General features: G+C 38.5%; 3 protein-coding genes across 3 annotated transcripts; 1 reads left to right on the forward strand and 2 right to left on the reverse strand.

The window, feature by feature from the left end:
* Nucleotides 1-3,878: 3,878 nt before the first annotated feature.
* Nucleotides 3,879-4,607, reverse strand: LOC140184063 (uncharacterized). Its single transcript, XM_072234346.1, has 2 exons — nt 4,473-4,607; nt 3,879-4,325 (listed from the first exon to the last, which is right to left on the reverse strand). Exons 1-2 carry the CDS (start codon nt 4,605-4,607, stop codon nt 3,879-3,881), a joined length of 582 nt encoding a protein of 193 aa, XP_072090447.1.
* A 1,661-nt stretch (nt 4,608-6,268) lies between these two features.
* Nucleotides 6,269-7,708, reverse strand: LOC112794709 (uncharacterized). The gene has a single exon (XM_025836690.1). The coding sequence runs from the start codon at nt 7,706-7,708 to the stop codon at nt 6,269-6,271; it is 1,440 nt and encodes a 479-aa protein (XP_025692475.1).
* A 5,943-nt stretch (nt 7,709-13,651) lies between these two features.
* Nucleotides 13,652-20,606, forward strand: LOC112796415 (glyoxysomal fatty acid beta-oxidation multifunctional protein MFP-a). Its single transcript, XM_025838845.3, has 18 exons — nt 13,652-13,850; nt 14,090-14,161; nt 14,796-14,861; nt 14,956-15,009; nt 15,104-15,171; nt 15,262-15,343; nt 15,711-15,766; nt 16,045-16,347; nt 16,430-16,516; nt 17,424-17,598; nt 17,697-17,818; nt 17,924-18,087; nt 18,179-18,433; nt 18,510-18,631; nt 18,762-18,883; nt 18,994-19,142; nt 19,284-19,422; nt 20,291-20,606. The coding sequence occupies exons 1-18, from the start codon at nt 13,763-13,765 to the stop codon at nt 20,324-20,326; spliced, it is 2,160 nt and encodes a 719-aa protein (XP_025694630.1). The 5' UTR covers nt 13,652-13,762; the 3' UTR covers nt 20,327-20,606.

Consider the following 20,606-nt stretch of genomic DNA (forward strand, 5'->3'; position numbering starts at 1 on the left):
GGTCTCTAATTCAAACGTCCGTGGGGAGGACGTTCCCCTTTCACGCGTGCCTGTTTGTTGTTGGGGTGATTGGTTACTGCCTCGTTTTTCGCGTCGAGCATTAAATGTTCATAATGGGTTTAAAACCCTTTGTGCAAAGACTGATATGCCCTTCGACTTTCGCGCTTCCTTTGATGGTGGTTTTAAAACTGTTCAGTAGCACTTTTGGGATTTATTTGGCGATCATCTCCTCTGATTCCAATTCTGTCGTCCTCCATCTTCTTCTTCCTTATCAATTCCAAGGCGTTTGTTGCTGCCTTCTTTCCAGATTTTTGTCATCAACACAGGTAATTTCCTTTATCTTTTTGTCATTTTTTGCTTCTGCTATGACTTCTTTCTGTGCATGCTGTATGTTTATCTTGCATGATGGTTGATCTTAGGTCCTAGGGGGGTTGCCATTCTTAGTGTGAATTTGTTTGGACCTTTTACTTTTTAATCGTGTTTAGCCTTAGTTGGGGAGTAGTGTGGGGGTAGCTTCTGTCTTCGTTTCGAGCATCCGACCTCTTAGACTGACTGGATGGTCCCCCCATGTAGGTATGGCTCGCACCGCCTCCCGGGCTTCCCCTTCTCCCGCGGTGTATGACCCCTACGCCTGGGTTGTTTCTGATGTAAAGGACTCTCCTAACCAAATGGGCGAGGAGGAGCTCACCGAGTTCCGTCAAAATGAGTACTTGTGCGGAGGGACCGACGAGGAGGCCAATTACGACGTCTTCGTCCCGGCTCCTCATGAGCGCTTGTACGAGCTCAATTTCCACACTCCCCAAGTTGCCGACTGGATTTGGTTCTACAAATCCATGTTTACTCAAGTGGGGGTCCGTATTCCATTTTCCGCCTTCCAAATGGCGCTTCTAAGTCGGATTTCCGTGGCGCCCTCGCAGTTGCATCCGAACAGCTGGGCTTCAATCCGCTGTTTCGAGATGGTTTGTGAATATCTCGAGCTGCCGGTGTCTGTAGATGTTTTTCTTTTCTTTTTCAATCTTACAAACCCTTCGAAGGAAGGAAAACATAAGAAGGGGTTCATGTCCTTCCGGTCTGCCCAAGGTCGGAGGATTTTTGGTCTGTTTGAGGACTCCTATCACAGATTCAAGGATAAATACTTCAAGGTTCGCCTGGTCAAAGGTCGCCATCCCTTTTGGTTGTCGTTGGAGGGGGCACGCCTCATCCCGACTTATTGGAGCTTCGGGGCAGGATCCAATGCCTTTGTTAAAGTATCCTATAAGGGCATGTCTACGGTGGACAGGAGGATTGCCGACGTGTTGCTGGCAATCTTTGGGAGGAATCATGTGAATCCTCACCTCCTCATGGGTGACCGGGAGGCCGGTTGGAACTATATTTGTGAGAAATCTTTGCTTGTTTTGTCTCTTAGCTTCTTGCTTTCCCTAATAACTCATTGTGACTAACGGACTTCTTTTTCTTTTTACAATGGGAATGTCTGCCGAGATAACGGGTCTCCCTAACTTGTTCCAAACCTTCCTGTGTGCGAGTGACGACGAGGGAGGTAATGAGAAATCTGCTGCTCCCCCGGAGGACAAGGCCACTTCCGAGGAAGGGGCTGCGGTCGACGAGACCGGTCCCTCGGCTCAGGGTGCCTCGATTCAAGGTGACAAGGTGGTTCACGTTTCCCCCTTCCGCGAGGTGGTCGGCACTGGGGGTTCGACGTCTAACCCTGACGCCGATGACGAGGTGGAGGAAGTCCCTAGCCTCAAAAGGAAAAGGAAGATGTCCTCCAGTCCTGAGGGGGTCCTTACTGTCATGGAGAAGAATTTCGACGCCGGGAACTTTATAGATTCCCAGTTGATTCCTGGTACCGAAGAGCATTTTCATGGGTCATCCCTTGCCGGGCAAGCGAGGTGGATGTATCGTACCCTCTTGCGCGGCGCAGTGATAGCTCGGAAAGCTGAGTTCGAGTTGTCGGGGATTGAATCTCTTCGCAGGAGGCTGGAGTCTGCTGGGAAGGCCAACAATGAGCTCAAACGCGAAGTTGAAACTCTCCGGGAGCAGTTGACCCAATCTAATGAGAAGCTTGACGCTGCTGAGAAGAAAGCTACTGCTGCCGAGAAGAAGGTTGCTACCGCTGAGAAGAAGTTGGAAGAGTCGGACGCTACGGTTTCACGTCTTGTTGAGCGCGAAATGACTTTAGAGAGTCAGGTCGGCGTGGCATAAGGACGGGTGGCCGCTATGGAGAAGGAGAAGCAAGCTGTGGAAGCTGAACTGGCAGCGTTGACAAAGTACAAAGACGTTGTCAAGCAGGGGAAGGGCGCGATCCTGGCAACTGAGGAGGCCCTTAAAGCTCAGGTCAAAGTTGTTGCTCCTCACTTCGATACGTCGGCAATTGGTGTCTTCAAGGTGATCAAAGACGGCAAGATTGTTGACGTTCCCAAAAAATGATTCCTTTCTTGTATGAAACTTTTGGTTGGCCGTTTTGGCTTTGGCGAACTGTTGTTTTACCGGGTTGTTTGCCCGTGTTATCAACACTTTTTTATTCGTCTGGTTGTGTAGTTATTTACATTCACCGTTATTGGTTTCCGGTTGTCATTTGTTTTACCGTACTGGTAATATTCCGGCTAAGTTAGTTGAGCCGGGTCATGGCTTTTCGTGTAGCCGTTTCGTGTTGTGGTAATTGATGGGCTTCCGGGGTGATCAGTCCCGGGGTCGCACGTTGTTGTTGAGTAGGGTGTTTTCGCTTGCGTAGTGGAACAAAACAGAAGATTGAAAAAATTGCACAAGTATATTTTATTCGGAAATTGCGTAAAGTGCCCTAACGAAAAGTACAATTTAGACGCGTTAAATACTTAGCTCGGATGGTCGGTACGTCGCCTCATGTGCTAGGAGTAAAACCTTCTCAAGTTGCTCGCATTCCACGTTCTTGGGAATTCTTGGCAATCAAGCCTTTCCAGCTTGAAAGCGCCTTTACCCATCACTTCTTTGACTCTATAGGGGCCTTCCCAGTTTGCTGCCAGTTTGCCTTCTCCTGGGGTCGGCAAGCCGATGTCGTTGCGCCTTAGGACGAGATCATTTGGTTCAAACTCTCTTTTGAGCACTTTGGCGTTGTAGCGTAGGGCCACTCTTTGTTTCAGCGCTGTTTCCGTCAGATGGGCCATTTCTCTGGCTTCATCTATCAGGTCCTTCTCCACGGCTTCCCCTATTCTTTTCAGAAGTAGTCGCGGGCTCGGTTCCCCGACCTCTACGGGTATTACTACGTCTAACCCGTATGTTAGTCGGAAGGGGGTCTCCTTGGTGGAGGATTGTTCGGTTGTTCGGTAAGACCAGAGAACCGAGGCGAGCTCGTCTGCCCAAGCGCCTTTTTTATTATCCAGTCGCTTCTTAAGCCCTAACAGGATAATCTTGTTCGCGGACTCCACCTGTCCATTCGTTTGGGAGTGTTCTACCGAGGAGAACTTCTGTCTTATACCCAGGCCGGTAAGGAACTCCGTGAACTTCTTGTCGGTAAACTGTGTGCCGTTGTCTGAGATAACGACCTCCGGGATCCCGAATCGCGTTATCACCTGCCTCCACAGGAATTTTCTACAATTGGACGAGGATATGCTGGCCAGCGGCTCGGCCTCTATCCATTTGGTATAGTAGTCAATGGCGACTATAAGGTACTTGAATTGTCCGGGGCCAACTGGGAAAGGTCCCAGGAGGTCAACTCCCCATTGTGCGAATGGTCGGGAGGCCGTTAGCAGGCTTTGCTCGGAGGCCGGTGCCCTGTGGAAATTGGCGTTTTCTTGACACTTGGTGCATTTCCTGACGAATTCTTTAGAATCTGCCATCATTGATGGCCAATAGTACCCGGCCCGAACTAACTTTCTCGCTAAGGCTTTGCCCCCTATGTGATGTCAACAGCAGCCTTCATGGACTTCCCTGAAGACATAGTCCGTCTGGTCGGGATGTAAGCATTTCAGTAGGGGCTGGTTGAACCCTTTCTTGAATAGCTGTCCCTGAATGACCGCGTATTTGGCTGCTTCCCTTCTCAGTTTTGCGGCATCCTTTTCGTCGTCGGGGAGTTTGCCATTTTCTAAGAAGCTGGTGATGGGGTCTAGCCATGAAGAACCCAGCCTTGATAGGTGTAGGGTGACCGCTGGCTCCCTCGTCATACCTTGGATGAGAGACCGGTTGCCCTCTCCCGGTTTAGTGCTGGCCAATTTTGATAGGAGATCTGCCCGTGTGTTCCTTTCTCTGGGCACGTGGTGGACCGTGACCTCCTCAAACTTTTGGCTCAAATCCTTGACTTTTTCCAAGTACTTTTGTAATAATGAGTCTCTGGCTTGATAGCTCCCGTTTACCTGGGAGGTGACAACATGCGAATCGCTGCATACTTCCAGCCTTGTTCCTCCGACTTCCACTGCTAGGGTTAAGCCCCCTATGAGGGCTTCGTATTCTGCCTAGTTGTTCGAAATGGGGAATTCGAACCTGATCGACTGCTCATATACGACTCCAACCGGGCTCTCCAGGATGATCCCGGCGCCCCCAGAGGTCTGGTGGGAGGCTCCGTCCACGTGGAGCTTCCACCGTGCGCTCGCTTCTTCGGTTGGGTCTCCCGTTACTTCCACTAGAAAATCTGCCATTGCTTGCGCCTTGATTGCTTGTCGGGGCTCGTACCGTATGTCATATTGGGAAAGCTCGATGGACCAAGTCATCATCCTTCTCGCCAGGTCGGGTTTTTGGAGCACTTGTCGGATCCCTTGGTCCGTTCTTACGACTATCCGGTGACTTTGGAAGTATTGTTTTAACCTCCGTGAAGAGGTCAAGAGCGCTAGAGCTAGTTTTTCCAGTTTGTTGTACCTTAATTCTGCCCCTTGTAAGGCTCTGCTCACGAAATAGACCGGTTGTTGAGCCCTCCCTTAATTCTGCCCCTTGTATGGCGAGGTATAGATACAGCGGCTCCCCGACCTTTGGTTTTCCGAGAACTGGGGGTGCCGCCAAGATTTCCTTGAAATGTCTAAAAGCTTCCTCGCACGCAGGCGTCCATTCGAACGCTACCCCTTTCTTCATGAGATTAAAGAAAGGCAGGGCCTTTGCTGCCGATGCTCCGAGAAAACGGGATAACGAGGTCAGCCGTCCTGCCAACCTCTGGACGTCCTTGATACAACCCGGGATCTTCATCTGGAGGATCGTTTGGCATTTCTCCGGGTTAGCCTCTACCCCTCTTTGGGTTATCATGAATCCTAGGAACTTTCCAGCTTCCATGGCGAACGCACATTTGAGGGGATTGAGTCTCATGCCGTGTTGTCGAAGAGAGGCGAATACACTTGCCAAGTCATTCAGAAGGTCAACGGGTCGCGTTGTCTTTGTTAGGATGTCGTCCACATAGACCTCTACAGTCTTGCCTATGAGGTCGTGGAATATCTTGTTCATCAGCCTCTGGTATGTTGCTCCTGCGTTTTTTAGCCCAAATGGCATCACCTTATAACAGAAGGTTCCTTCCGGTGTTATAAACGCCATCTTGTCCTCGTCGGGACGGTGCATCGGTATCTGGTTGTAGCCGGAGTAGGCGTCCATGAAGCTTAGATAGCGGTAACCTGCCGCAGCGTCGACGAGTGCATCTATGTTGGGAAGGGGGAAACAATCTTTTGGGCATGCCTTGTTAAGGTCGGAGTAGTCTATGCACATTCTCCATTTGCCGTTGTGCTTCTTTACTAGAACTACATTCGAGAGCCATGTCGAGTAGTCTAGTTCTCGTATGAAACCTGCTTCTAGGAGGCTGGCCGTCTGTCTGGCCACCTCCTCTGCCCTCTCTCGCGACATCTTTCGTCTCTGTTGGGCTACTGGGTGCGCATCCGACTTCACGGCCAGGTGGTGTGACATAATTTCGGGGTCTATGCCCGGCATGTCGGCCGGTGTCCAAGCAAACAGATTCCCATTGGCCCTGATCATTTCTACCAAGGGCTCCCTTCAATTCATGTGGGAGGTTCCTGTTGACGAACGTGAACTTTTCCTCTGTGTCGCCGACCCTGAACTTTTCCAGGTCCCCTTCTGGTTCCGGTCTGGGCTTGTCGTCTACCCTGGCATCTAGGTCAGCTAGGAACACCCCCGACGCTTCCTTAGATTTCTTCCTTAAGGACAGGCTGGCATTGTCGCAAGCGACCGCTGTCTCCAAATCTCCCCTTATGCACCCTACAGACCCGTCGTCGGTAACAAACTTCATGACTAGAAGCTTCGTGTTGATTATCGCTTCAACATCATTGATCGTCTTTCTCCCCAAGATGATGTTGTAGGCTGTGGAATCTCAAAGAACCACGAATTCGGCCATTGCCGATCTCCGGCCCTGTGCCTGTCCCACAGAGATCAGCAGGGATATTACTCCGTCTGGCTTGATGAAGTGGTCGCCTAATCCAATGACCCCGTGTTGGTGCGATGATAGGTCGGCGTCCCTTAATCCTAGAGCGTTGAACACATTGCGAAACATGGTGTTCGAGTCTGCCCCCGTGTCGACAAGGATTCTTTTGACGAGGCCGGTTCCCACCCTGGCCGTGATGACCATAAGTGGGTTCTCGGGTGCCTCGTCAAACCATTGGTCTTCGGGGCCAAAGGAGACGCATGGGGGCCTCTTAGAACTTCGCATTGGGGCGGAGGAGATCGCCAGGACTTTGGCGTCTTTCTTGTGAGCTGACCTAGACCTCGGCGCGGAGTTTTTGGCGGTTACTACGTTTATCACCGTGAGACCATGGTCTTTGTCTTCTGGCTCTTGTCGCCGCTTTGCCGCTCGGGTCTTGGCCTCTTCGTTGTCTTGATCGCGTTGCCGTCTCCTCGGCTCCCGTATGAGATGGGAGAATTCAGAGAGTTTGCCATCTCTTATTGCTTGCTCTAGTGCATCCCTCAGGTCAAAGCAGTCTCGTGTTTGGTGTCCGTAGCCTTTGTGGTAGTCACAGTAGAGGCTCTTGTTCCCCCCCGTTCGGTCCTTGAGTGGTCGGGGCTTCGACAAGATCCCTCTTTCGGCTATTTGCTGGTAAACTTCCACAATGGGAAGAGTGAGTGGAGTGTAGTTGGTGAACTTTCCGATCCGGGGAAACGATCTGTGTACCTTGGTCGGCCCTGCCTCCCTGGCTTGTTCTTTGTGTCTCTCCCCGTTACCTTGTTGCCTAGGTTGATTGTAGCCGGAGTGCCGTTTATTGGCGGCCACGACCTGGCTGACTTCTTCGTCATTTATGTATTCCTTAGCCACCGTTTGGATCTCGTGCATCGTCCAAACCGGTTTCGTGGTAAGGTGTTTTCGAAAGTCCTCGTTCAGGAGGCCGTTCGTCAGGCAAAGGCTGGCCACCGAGTCGGTTAGGCCGTCGATTTCCAAGCATTCATCGTTAAAGCGATCCAGGTACTTTCTGGTCGGCTCCCCGGGTCTCTGGGTTATCCCAAGCAGGTTGATCGGGTGTTTTGCCTTTGCTATCCGCGTTGTGAACTGAGCCAAGAAAGCACGGCTGATGTCCAAAAATCCGTAGATGGATCCCTGCGGGAGGCCGTTAAACCACCGGATCGCTGGCCCGGCTAGGGTGACTGGGAAGGCCCGGCACCTCACCTCGTCCCCTACTCCCTCCAGATTCATTCTAGCCTCGAAAGCCGTGAGGTGTTCCAGAGGGTCTTGAGTTCCATCGTACCTCATGTCCGTCGGTTTGTCGAAGTGCTTCGGCAACCGGACCTCAAGGATGGACCGATGGAACGGGGTGGCGCCCATTATCACGGGTTGCCACGTCCTCACAGGCGTTCCTTCCCCACCTTCTCGATCTTGTCCGGTGTGGTACGTTTCCTTACCTTGGGAGTAGATGATTGTGTCGTTTCGTCTCCTCGGGATGGGAGAGTCTTCTCGGGTGCTTTCCGCTTCCGTTCTGGAAGCGGAGGTGTGCCGGGGGTGGCTTCGGTGGGAATCTCTCTCCCGGCTCTCCGGGGATGGGGAGTAAGTAGGATCGGTGGTCCGCCGATCGTGCTCCTGATCAGCTAGTTGTCATTCCAGATTCTGGACTCTGTGGCATAGCTCTTGCATTATTCGGGCGCTGTCACCGCCAGTTCCTCCAAAAGGTCGCGTCTCTCGCGTCCTTATTCGCGGTTCAATGTGTTACCGGGGGGACCTTCGCCGTCCTCCCGGTGATGCGACAGAGGCTGCCGTCTTTGCCCCGGCTGCTCGGCCTTGGTCTCCAAGGCCCGGCACAACTTCCATAACGTCCCCATAGACGGCGCCAATGTTCGGTAGGGCGGTTACCGGACAATTCGGGTGGATGTTTGGGGGAGTGAGAACGCTTCAATTGTGGTCGTGCTGGGTTCGGATCTGCCGGGTAGCCGAGCTCTTGTTGAGGAAAAAGAGGGGGTGTCACCTGCAAAGACACTCCGACGCTCTAGTCAGCTAGTGTGCAGGCGGGGAATAGGTTAGGTGGAAAGTGTGACGTACCTTGGGGGAGGGTAGGACCCTTCCCTTATATACCATGTCAGGTGTGGGCCCCAAGAGGGCAGAACCCAACTTCTTCGAAGCTTCCTTGCACAGCTGTGGCAGCCAGCTGTCCCGAATGGATGCGCGGGTCGGATAGGTTCGGGTCACCTAACCGTTGAGGTCGGGTGGTGCTCGGGTCGGGTAGGCCCAAGTTCTTTCTTGGGTCGGGCCGTAACAATATTAATATATATTTTTATATGATTGATATTTTAATTAGGTAATTCCTAGTATAAATCTGATAAAAATCTAATACCATTTTTTTTGTTTTAATTTTTTACGGTATTTTTAATAGATAAAAAACTGTTGTGTATTTGAATTTTTTTTAAAAATTTGTCCATAGTTAACGAATTACTATATATGTAAGACTGAATTTTAAATTCTTAATATTTACTTAAGCAGATGAATAAATTGATCATTGATTAACTTAAGTAGATACTACCATCTCCTCTTTGCCATTGTTTATTGTTACTATTTTTTTTTTTTTTTTGTTCCGAAGAAGTGATTTTATGTTGTGGTCTAGACTCTAGAGCCCAATCGTTTCCCTTTTCTCCAAAACTAAGTGGGAAGCAATAGCCAAAAAAACCCCTAAAAATACGCTTGGGTCGCATACCACTTAGAGTATTAAAAAAAATAGAATGATAGAAATTAGAAAGACAAAAACAATGATGACGAAAAAATAAAAAGAGAGAGAGAGAAAAAGCAAATTTAGAAGAATTATGGAGTATTCACCCTTGACCCTCACCTTTAGGGAGTGTAGTGAAATGGCTGACTGGAATGTGGCTAATTGTTTGTGAGAGCCTCAGAAAATTTTAGTAGTACGAATAAAATTATATAAGGATAATTTCTATTTTTAAAGGGTATAGATAAATTTACAAATGCTATATAACTTTATGATAAATAATATGCTTTCTCATCTCAACAAACTATTGAAATAAAAAGCCTAATAATTTCAATTATATGTGAGAAATTAAGTTTCAATTTGACATAATTAATTAATAGGTTACTAGGTTAGTGTCGCAAACTCCGTTAAAAATAATTATTTTATTAAGTTAGTTTATTTATTTATTTTTAGTTTTGATATTAGATTAAATTTGACAAGATAATTATTATAGTATGTTAAATTTAATAAATATATTTTCTTTAACGTAAATTAAAACAATTTATATTTTATTGTCGAACAAACACAAATATGTATAAGAAAATTTTGTGGGGCAAATGCTCCCCCTCACGTACACATGGGTCCGTACCTGAAAAATATTTTATAAAAAATATTTTATTATTTGTTATTATTATAAAATTATGAAAAATAAATAACTAAATAAATAAATAAATAAATAATAGAAAATGCAAATCAAAGAGTATGATAATATCATTTCGCCAATTTCAAGGCAACTCTTATCTTCTTCTTTTTTTCTTTTTTCTTTTTTTTTGATGATAGGCAACTCTTATCTTCTATTATCCCTGTATATAGCTGAATGGCTGATACTGTTAAAATGATCTAAGCTGGAAAAAAAAACAAACACTTTAATTATTCTTGCATTAATAAAGTTATCATTCAATTTTATTATTAATAAAAATATTTTTAAGTAACTTAAAAATATATAAAAAATATCTCATCGTGATAAAAATCTTATTTTATTAACGAAAAACTAATATAATTTGTTTGTCAATAATATCATAATTTTATTTGATACAAAAAAAATTATTTATCATATTATTTTTTTCGATTAACATAAAATATTTCAGTATATGAGTATGTATTATTATATTTTTAAATAATTTAAAAATATTTTTTAGATAACAAAATTTAAAAATATTTTTGTTAACGACAAAATAATTTTAATAATTTGCTCAAAAAAAAATATCATTTAACTAACATGTATAAAACAAAAAGCAATATTATTAGAGTAATTTAATAAAACTTACTTATAATTTTAATATAACTATTTATTTAATTCTTGAATGCTATTCTTGTTTGTTATTTAATTAAAAAGTTTAGAGAACTTAAAACAATTTTTATATTTTCTAACTAAAGTTTTTGAATTTTTATTATTCAGCTAAAAAATCAACAAAGTTCAAAATAATTTTTATGCTAAAATTTTGTTTTAATAATTTTTTATTTATTGTTCAACTAACTACACAAGATATATATGTTATTTTTATCTTTCTTCCAAAGTTTTTTTTAACTTAGTAATCACTTTTTACTTATTATCATCACTAATAATAATAAATAAAAAATATTAGGTGAGCAAATATTTTTAAAATAAATCTAAATAAATTTTATGAATATTTTTTATGTCTTTTTTTTAAGCAACCTTCACTTACATCGTCTTTAGTTTTTTTCAATTCCGTTTTTTATTTATCCATTTTCCTCTTTTTTTTGCATTACTTTTTCTTTCTCTTTTCCCTTCTTCTATATCATCATTATTTTTCCTTCTTCTATATCATCATTATCATCATGTATTTCTCCTTTTCTCTCAAAAAAGAACAATAATTAAAAAAAAAAAGAAAAAACAATGATATAGCAACATACAAGTCTTTATCATAGATAAAGTATTTACTATTTTTTTTAGCTACGGTATTTTTTAATTCAAAAATTAATGATTAATTTATCACAGATTTTAACTCTATTTATAAGTTTATTATTGGCTAATAAATTACTACACATACAAAACAAATTTTAAACCACTAATATTTATTTAAACAGACAAGTATCCACTGCCTAATTAAAGATTTAATGGAATAAAAGATAGATATATAAACTAAGAGAAAAGAACACACACATACATATATATATATATAAAGGAATTTATGTGCTATTTAAAAATTTTGACTATTATAGATTTACTTTTTAGTTTTTACATGTGTCCTCTTATTGAAATTTTTGTGTCACTTAAAATTTTTCTATGTTGCTTTGTCAGTTTCATAAGCATTCAATTTGAAGAATATGTGTTTTTTTTTTCAAATAAAAATGAACTCAATAACTCAAATATTTCTTTTAATTAATAGTGTTAAGTGTGATATTTTATTATTTAATATTTTTTTCACATTTATTTTTGTGCTTATTTAAATAGTATATGCTAAGAGAATATAAAAATTTACTTGTTGCAATTTATGGTAAGAGAATATAGTATCATGTGTTATTTTTTATTTTTGATAATTTTTTATTAGTTAAAATTTTTTTTCTATTATGGTTAAAAAATTTATATTATTTTTTAATAAATCATGTATAATTAAAAATTTTTCCTTTTTTTATTTTACCTTTAAAATAATGAAAAAGAGAAGAAATAAGTAAAAATAAAAATAATAATAATTGTTTTTATGGTTAAACATATATAATTGTTTTTATGTAAAAATAAAAATAATAATAATAAAAAATTATTAAATCATAATTTAATTAAATTTATAAAATTATTTAATAAATTTTTATTATTAATATTATATAAAGATAATTGTATACGAGTTTTTATTAAAAAAATAATACATAAAAAAACAACAAAACATAGCAGCAATAATAGAAAAAAAAAAAGAAAAATATGCAGAGAAAAAATGTGTGATTTATACGCACGCTATGTGAAGATGTTTTTTTAGATTTTGACTAATTTAAGTAATTTAATTAGTGGTGGGAGAGAAGAATGAATGAATGATGAATGGATACCTACTTCCATAAAGAGATGCAATAATGATAATATACATTTCATTTAATATTGCCAGCAACCTTTCCAACCGATTTCCAATTTTTTGTCGACGAAAAGTTTTTAAGTTATTTATTTGAACGGCGCTAAACTAAATGTTATTTAAATACCAATGCAAATTGGCACAGATAAATGAGGATCTGTATCTTTTAACTATCTCTTTCGGATTCGATATTCATTGGAGAATGAAAATATAACTTGTTTACTTGAAAGGATCACCTACTTTGTATATCTCTGCAGTACTTGAAGAATTAGTCATTGGACTTTCAAACTGATGGATACCCTGGTATAAACTAAAAAATTAAATATTATTTAAATTATATTATTTGAAATTATTTTTAAATAAAAAATTATTAAAATTGATATAAATTTAAATAATTATTTATATTATTCTATTTTAAATATTTAAAAAAATTCTAATTATTTTTACTAATTTTAATATTTGTTAGTATTCTTTTAATTATATTTTTTATTATTTATAATTTTAATATTATTTTTTTAAAAATTATTTAATTTAATTTTTTAATAAAATTAATAGAATCATAATACAAAAAAAGGTTCTATACAAAATGAAATAATAAAAATGATAAAAAAAGCTCATATAAAAAAAAATAAGAACTCAACAAAAAATAATAACATACACGAGTTCATAAAAAAAACAAAATTTATGAGATGAATAATGAAGAGCAAAATTTAATAATCATAACAGTTAAAATTTTAATTTTAGGTGAACACAAATTAGATTATAAAATCACGTTTATTTTCAGAAAAAATAAAAGTAGTCAAACACACAAATAAAACTTATTTTAAATTAGAAGTGATTAAATTCAAATTGATTCAAATTGAACTCTCATCTAATCTAATCCAAACTAAAAATTAATTAAAATCACATTAATTTAAATTTGATTAGATTCTATATTTTACAAATTTTATAAATTAGATCGAAATTAATTTGATTGGATTCTATATTTTACAAATTGTATAGATTGAATCGGATTTTAGATCTATTTTTTAAAACCGATTCCATCCAATCTAAATCACACAATATGCTATAATATTATTATATTTATAATATATTTAATTTATTATATATTTTTATATTATTTATATTTTATTATTATTTAATAAATATTTTATATTCAAAATAATTTTTATTTATTTATTTTAATTAATTTATACTTTTAATTTTATTGTTACATTATTATTGATTTTTTAAAATATTATTAAGATTTATTATTTTATTATTAGTTATTTAAAATTTAATATTAAAATTTATTATGTATATTTAATTTTTTTTAATTTATAAAACTGCACTCTAATCTTATCGAAATCTCTTAAAATTTGATTGAATTTAAAAAAAAAAAGTCATCGAATCCAAATCACATTATAAGTAACGTTAATGTATTTTTTACTCGCAAACAGCCTGCTAATCAAACGTACTCTTTCTCAGCGGCAGTTACTGCTTTCACTTTCCAAACCAAGTCATAACATACATTACTGAAGAAAAAAAAAAAAATACATATTAGAACCAAACCAAGATACAGTATAATAAACCAATATATATCACCACCAGCGTTTTGCTTTCTTAGATTCTTAGAGAGTGTTTGTAAGAATGGGTCACACAACCTTGGAAGTTGGAGCTGATGGGGTTGGCATCATCACCATCATCAATCCCCCTGTTAATTCTCTCTCCTTTGATGGTATTTCCTATTCCCTTTCCATTTTCCAGTTTGCTAACTTCGGTTTCGTTTTTTTTTTTTTTTTTTTTTTCAAATTCTCAATTACCCTTTTTTCCTTATGTCTTAAAGATTCAAACTTTGTTATTTTTATTTTCTTTTTATTATATTAGAGCTATGATCCCCCCCCTCTCTCTCTCTCTCTCTCCAATTCTTTGCATTTTTATTATATTAATGATCGTCTCTGTTGTGTGGATATCTAGTTTTGAGCAGTTTAAAGGAGAATTTTGATCAGGCTTTACACAGAGATGATGTCAAGGCAATTGTTGTTACAGGTATTGCAAGAGTTTCTGAATTGAGCTTCTTTCTAAGCATGGTGATTGGTCAAATAGTAGAGACTTGCAATACTGCAATTTGTTCTGTTTAAGTAATTTAATGATATAGGTTTGTGCTTTGTAGGATTTGATGTAGAAACTAGAAAGCAGTAACAGGTAGGTTATTTATTAGAGCCTATTTTCTAGGTGTAGAAGGTAACTAGGCGCAACAACTTCAATGACTAGGGTTGGGGCTAGCTAGATTAATTAGTCAATGTTTGGGTTTGGTTGAAGATATAAACAAAGTTGAATAACTTGTATAAGGAGAGGAAGTACATTTTAAATAGCAGTCAACAAAGCTTCAAGGTCTTATCTAATTAATCCTTTATAAGTTTATAGTATTTCTGATCCTTTTTATTGCTTAGCAAAATCTTATTTATATAAACATCAATAACCTAATACATGTTAAGCTTTCCACCCCATGTTGTCTAAACTATAGTCATTTGTATGATTGTAATATTTAGATTAATGTTAAACTATATAAACATCAAGCAGCTAGCATTCTGGGAAGTCTTTATCTTCAACAAGAGATAGTTTTTCCTTTCCAAAATGACCTAAACTATGGCTTATAGTTAAATCTTTGTTGTTGTATCAGGTGCAAAGGGCAAATTTTCTGGTGGTTTTGATATTGCTGGTTTTAGTAGAATTCAAGCGGGAAAAGGTAATTGATTGGGAAATAATGTGTGTTTTTGTGTGTGTGCTTGTGTGGTTATTTCTATTTTAGTAATTATGTTTTTGTTTATCTCCGTACATAGAGATTTCAAACCCGAGTTTGCTATCAGTTGAAATCATCACTGACACTGTGGAAGGTAACTAAAACTTAATTTCATGTTAATTCCTTTTTTCTTTGGCTAATCAGTTTCTTATTTAAATTACTTTCAATCTATTCACTTCACCTCTCAGCGGCAAAGAAACCTACAGTTGCTGCCATCGATGGTCTTGCCCTGGGTGGGGGGTTAGAGCTTGCAATGGTATGTTTTTCCTATGGTTTATGATAAGAAAATGCCATTGTTTTCTTTTTTTACCCCATAGAAATGAATTGCCCATTTTTCTTCTTACAGGCATGCACGACTCGGTTATCGACCCCAACTGCTCAACTAGGTTTGCCCGAACTTCAGCTGGGGTTAATTCCCGGGTTTGGAGGTACTGATACTTTCATTATCAGTTGAACATTGCTCGTGTTATTAACCAAAATCAATGTTTTTGTCTATTATATGCTTTATTGAATCTTTTTGTTTGACATGTATGTATTACAAACGGCTGCTAACTAGCATGCTTCATGAGTAATTAATCTATGTTATCGAACTTTCTTGCAAAAGATATCAGTTTAAAGACTACTATGTTGATTAAGTCTTTGATGGTCAACAAAAATTGAAGAAAAGGTTAGGCCATGAATAACAATGCATAGTCTTGAGAGTTCTAGCAATAACCCTAATAAAGAAATTGCCATGAGGTGCAAAATTTTCAGTAGCATTATAATTATTAATCTGGAATTGATCAATCTTTGTAGGGACGCAACGACTACCTCGTCTTGTTGGCCTGGCAAAGGCCCTTGAGATGATGCTGGTATGCTGTATTTTATTGCTTCCTTTTCTTGTTTGAACTTTGCCATTCCTTCGGTGAAGAACTGAACTGAAATTTGTATGTCCAAACTCAAGGTTAGCGTTCACAGAGAGACCGTGTTCACTGTGCTACATTTAAATTCCAATGGTCAACAATCTTTTGGTTCATTTCTACATCCTGAATGAATTGCATTATTCTTGTTCCTAGAGAGATGTAATTTCTACCTACTTTTCTGTGGTTGTCGATTAATTATTTTCCACATTTTGTTTTCTTGAATGAAGACCTCAAAGGCAGTTAAGGGGGAGGAAGCTTGTAGTTTGGGGCTTGTAGATGCTGTAGTATCACCTGATCAGTTGGTGAACACTGCACGGCAATGGGCTCTGGATATCTTGGAACGCCGACGACCATGGCTTTGTAGTCTTTACAGGACTGACAAAATAGAACCCCTTGGGGAAGCAAGAGAGATATTGAAGTTTGCAAGAGATCAGGCACGAAAGCGGGCACCTAATCTGACTCACCCTTTGGTTTGCATTGATGCGATCGAGACAGGAATAGTTTCTGGTCCTCGTGCAGGACTCTATAAGGTTGTCAACTGTCTCCGTTATTGCTTTTCCTCATTCCTATTATTGTTGCAGAAACGTGTATGAAACTGTCATATCTTGGCAGGAAGCTGAAGTCTTTGAAGGGCTGGTTACTTCAGATACTTGCAAGAGCTTGGTTCACGTATTTTTCTCTCAACGAGGAACATCTAAGGTATTTAGAAGTTTTATGTCTAAATTTTACCCCTTTCCCTTTGACTCGGGTAGGGATCCCAAGGCTATATAGGGTTTATATGGGGAAAAGGAAAATGTTCATATGTACAGTTTAACAATACAATCTAAACCCACTTTCACTGAACTGAAGTTCAGTTGTGAATGTTCTATTGAATTCTATTTGGTTTCTCTTTTTTATACTTTTTACCCTTTTATTTTTTTATTTTCATTTTTACCTGTGGCTGTTCCAAAGGAAGGACATATACAACAGTAACTAAGCCACACAAGAAAAGGCACGGCTGCAGTTTCACATATACATTCAAGTGATTGTTACTCTGTAACTTGGGCTGCTTTTTGGGAATTCATTTAATTCTTTTCTTTCTTAAGCTTGATGTTTATTGATCAATATTTATTTTCTGATATTTACAGGTTGCTCCTTGTTTAATTTGTGGTTTACAATTAAGAGATTGAAATTGTTGTGAATCCCGATCTCTGACTATAATGTGTATGTATAGGGTCATTCTAGTATGCCTATGCTATGGTGGCTATGGTGTTTCAAAAAGTGTTTCTTTTAAAAAGTGTTGCTAAAAAAAATGTTACCAAAATGTAAAAACAGAAGTGACTTTAATTTTAACAACACTTGCATAGTCACTGTGGCCACCATAGTCATAAGCATACTAGAATCCACCATAGTCATAAGCATACTAGAATCCACCATACATATATACACACATACATATTGAATTTGATCAGTTGAATTTTTATATGTTCTCAGTAAAGTGACCTAGTATTATATGGTCAATTAAGAAGGTTGGAACCTCAATTTACATGTTCTCCGTAAAGTGACCTAGTATGTTGTGTGTGTGTGTGTGTGTGTGATGAATTACCAATATTTCTGGCATGAACAGGTACCCGGGGTTACCGATCGCGGGTTAAAACCAAGAGCAGTAAAAAGGGTTGCAATTCTTGGTGGAGGACTGATGGGCTCCGGAATAGCAACAGCCTTAATTCTTAGTGGCTATCCTGTTCTCTTGAAAGAAGTAAATCAGAAGTTCTTGGATGCTGGTCTTAATAGGGTTAAAGGTGAGAAGGAATTCTTGTAATTTTTTGTTTCTGCTTAATATTAAGCTTTGATTTTGCAAACTCAGTTGTGTTCTCATGCAACATTTTTCTTGATGCAGCAAATTTACAAAGCCGTGTCAAGAAAGGGAAAATGACTCAGGCAAAATTTGAAAAAACCTTGTCTCTTCTCAAAGGTACCCTTGACTATGAAAACTTCAAAGATGTGGATCTGGTGATTGAGGTAATTTGAGGCATCTCAATATATGTTTTCTCATTGACTGTCATGATTGCGCTTTATCCGTAACCTGCACAATCTTTAAACTATTGCCACTTGATGTTTGGACAGGCTGTTATTGAGAAGGTTGACTTAAAGCAACAGATCTTTGCTGACCTTGAAAAGTTTTGTCCACCTCATTGCATACTTGCAAGCAACACTTCTACAATTGACTTAAACCTGATCGGAAACAGGACCAAGTCTCAAGACCGGATTGTTGGGGCCCATTTCTTCAGGTATTATCAATCTTTAAAACACTTTTTATTTTTTTTCTTTTTTCTTTTTCTGTAGTATATTTCCGACATAAAAAATTACATGAGTCTGCAGCCCAGCACATATTATGCCTCTTCTGGAAATTGTACGTACCGAGCATACATCTGCCCAAATAATAGTTGATTTGCTAGATGTTGGAAGGAAGATAAAAAAAACTCCAGTGGTGGTTGGAAACTGTACTGGATTTGCTGTTAATAGGATGTTCTTCCCATACACTCAAGCAGCTTTCTTGCTTGTTGATCATGGTGTAGATGTTTACCAAATTGACAAGGCAATAACCAAATTCGGAATGCCGATGGGGCCTTTCAGGTATTAACATTAGGATAAATTCGTGATATCTATGATGATTTGAAGGGTCTGATTCGTCAGACATTTACTAATGCAGATTGGTTGACCTCGTTGGTTTTGGAGTGGGGGTTGCAACTGCCATGCAATTTATTGAGAATTTTCCTGAGAGAACTTATAAATCGATGCTTCTTCCACTTATGATAGAGGATAAGAGAGCAGGTATAGAAGAGATCATCTCATGTGCTGATATTATCTCCTTGTAACGATTGAAATTTTGTAACAATATTTCTTGGAATACATTTAGTCAACTGTAAATCTTTGTTTAATGGTTAGCATGTTCTTCTAACAGGTGAAACTACTGGCAAAGGATTTTATTTGTATGATGATAGGCGCAAGGCTAGACCTGATCCGGAATTGAAAAATTATGTTGAGAAGTCTAGGAGCATTACTGGTGTCACTGTTGATCCCAAGGTATTTTCATCCTTCCTAAATGATTTATACTGGTTTGAACCGAAATTTTAGTTCATGTTCATTGTAAAGTATATATTGGACACTGATTTTTTGCATCTGGTCCTGTGAAGCTCGCAAAATTACCTGAAAAAGACATCATAGAGATGACCTTCTTTCCTGTGGTGAATGAGGCTTGCCGGGTCCTTGACGAAGGTATCGCAGTCAAAGCATCAGATCTTGATATTTCGTCTGTGATGGGCATGGGTTTTCCACCTTACAGGTTTGTTTGAGTAATTGTTTTGATACACTTCCACCAAATAATGAATAAGAACCATTTGTTCCATTTTTACAGTGCATGTTTAGTAATCAATTTTGCGCTTTTCGTTTTTGTACTGAATAGTGGATCTGTTAATTTAATCAGGGGTGGTATCATGTTTTGGGCTGACTCTCTTGGATCCAAATATATTTACACAAGATTGGAGGAGTGGTCAAAATTGTATGGAGAATTCTTCAAGCCTTGTCCCTACTTGGCTGCAAGAGCTGCCAAGGGGATCCCTCTGGTGAGAATTCTATACTCATCTGTTTTCATTTAATCTATGTACTTCGGATGCTTTCTAGGATTGCTTACCCAACCGTATTATCATTTTGCGACTGGCGTTCCTGTTCCTGTTCCACCTGGTGGAATCAACTACATAGTTTATATTTTAGACAACATTATAGTATCCTAACATAAATCATGCTTATGTTCATTTGGTCACTGCTTTAATGCCTTATACTATTGAAGTTGCCCAAATCCTTAAGATCTATGGTAATATGAAATATCTAATATGCCTTAATTTAATCTCATTGTGCAAGTATTGGAACCTTAAAAAGATTAACCGAATGTGCTATCTATTTAGTACTTTTCCTTTGAAGTTCAATATATTTGTTGAACCAACAACTTTTCCATCTTCTTGTTCTGGTAGTTTGGAATTCTGACTCGATGTTTGATAGGTGTTCCGAAAAGGGTTTGGATCTTCTAAAGTGACACTCAGAAAATAGTAGGTTAATCTCCATTTTCATGGATCCTACTTAATGATCCAAAGGAGGTTAACCCTTTATTTTCTCACTCTTCATGAATGCTTACTTTAAGGCTCTAAATCCTTGAAAGCTAAGCCCATATAGAAAGATTCACTTCTATGTCATATTTCTTTGATATAAAAAAGGGATCTTTTCCATTTGTTTTAAAGTTTTAATTGCTTAGACCGAAACCTTGTATGTGAATCTGTGACAAACAACAAAAAGAACCTAAAACACAATAGGTTTTAACAACCCTTGGAAGCTTTAATTTTTGGCAAATTATATAGTACTTTAACAATGATCGTTGATTTTTTGGAGGGTATTAGTAAATTGTTATTCTCATTTATTTATTTATTTATTTATTTTCAGAGTGACTCAGTGGAGCAAGGAAAGTCACGGTTATAAGATTGAATAGACCAATGCATGTTCAGTTATTATAGTTTCTGTTCAATTATGTAGGATTATTGAATGCTCAAATGAAATGTGATATTAGTTTGTAGAAACATATATATATATATATATATATATATATATATATATATATATATATATATATATATATATATATATATATATATATATATAATGGCAACCCTTCTATATAGTTAGTTGCTGCAATCAACTTCTTGTGTTAAGATATTATGATGCTTATTACAATTCGATAATTGCATTCACATTTTTAATA

The sequence above is a fragment of the Arachis hypogaea genome, chromosome 4, assembly GCF_003086295.3.
Source record: "Arachis hypogaea cultivar Tifrunner chromosome 4, arahy.Tifrunner.gnm2.J5K5, whole genome shotgun sequence".
Classification (NCBI taxonomy): Eukaryota; Viridiplantae; Streptophyta; class Magnoliopsida; order Fabales; family Fabaceae; genus Arachis; species Arachis hypogaea.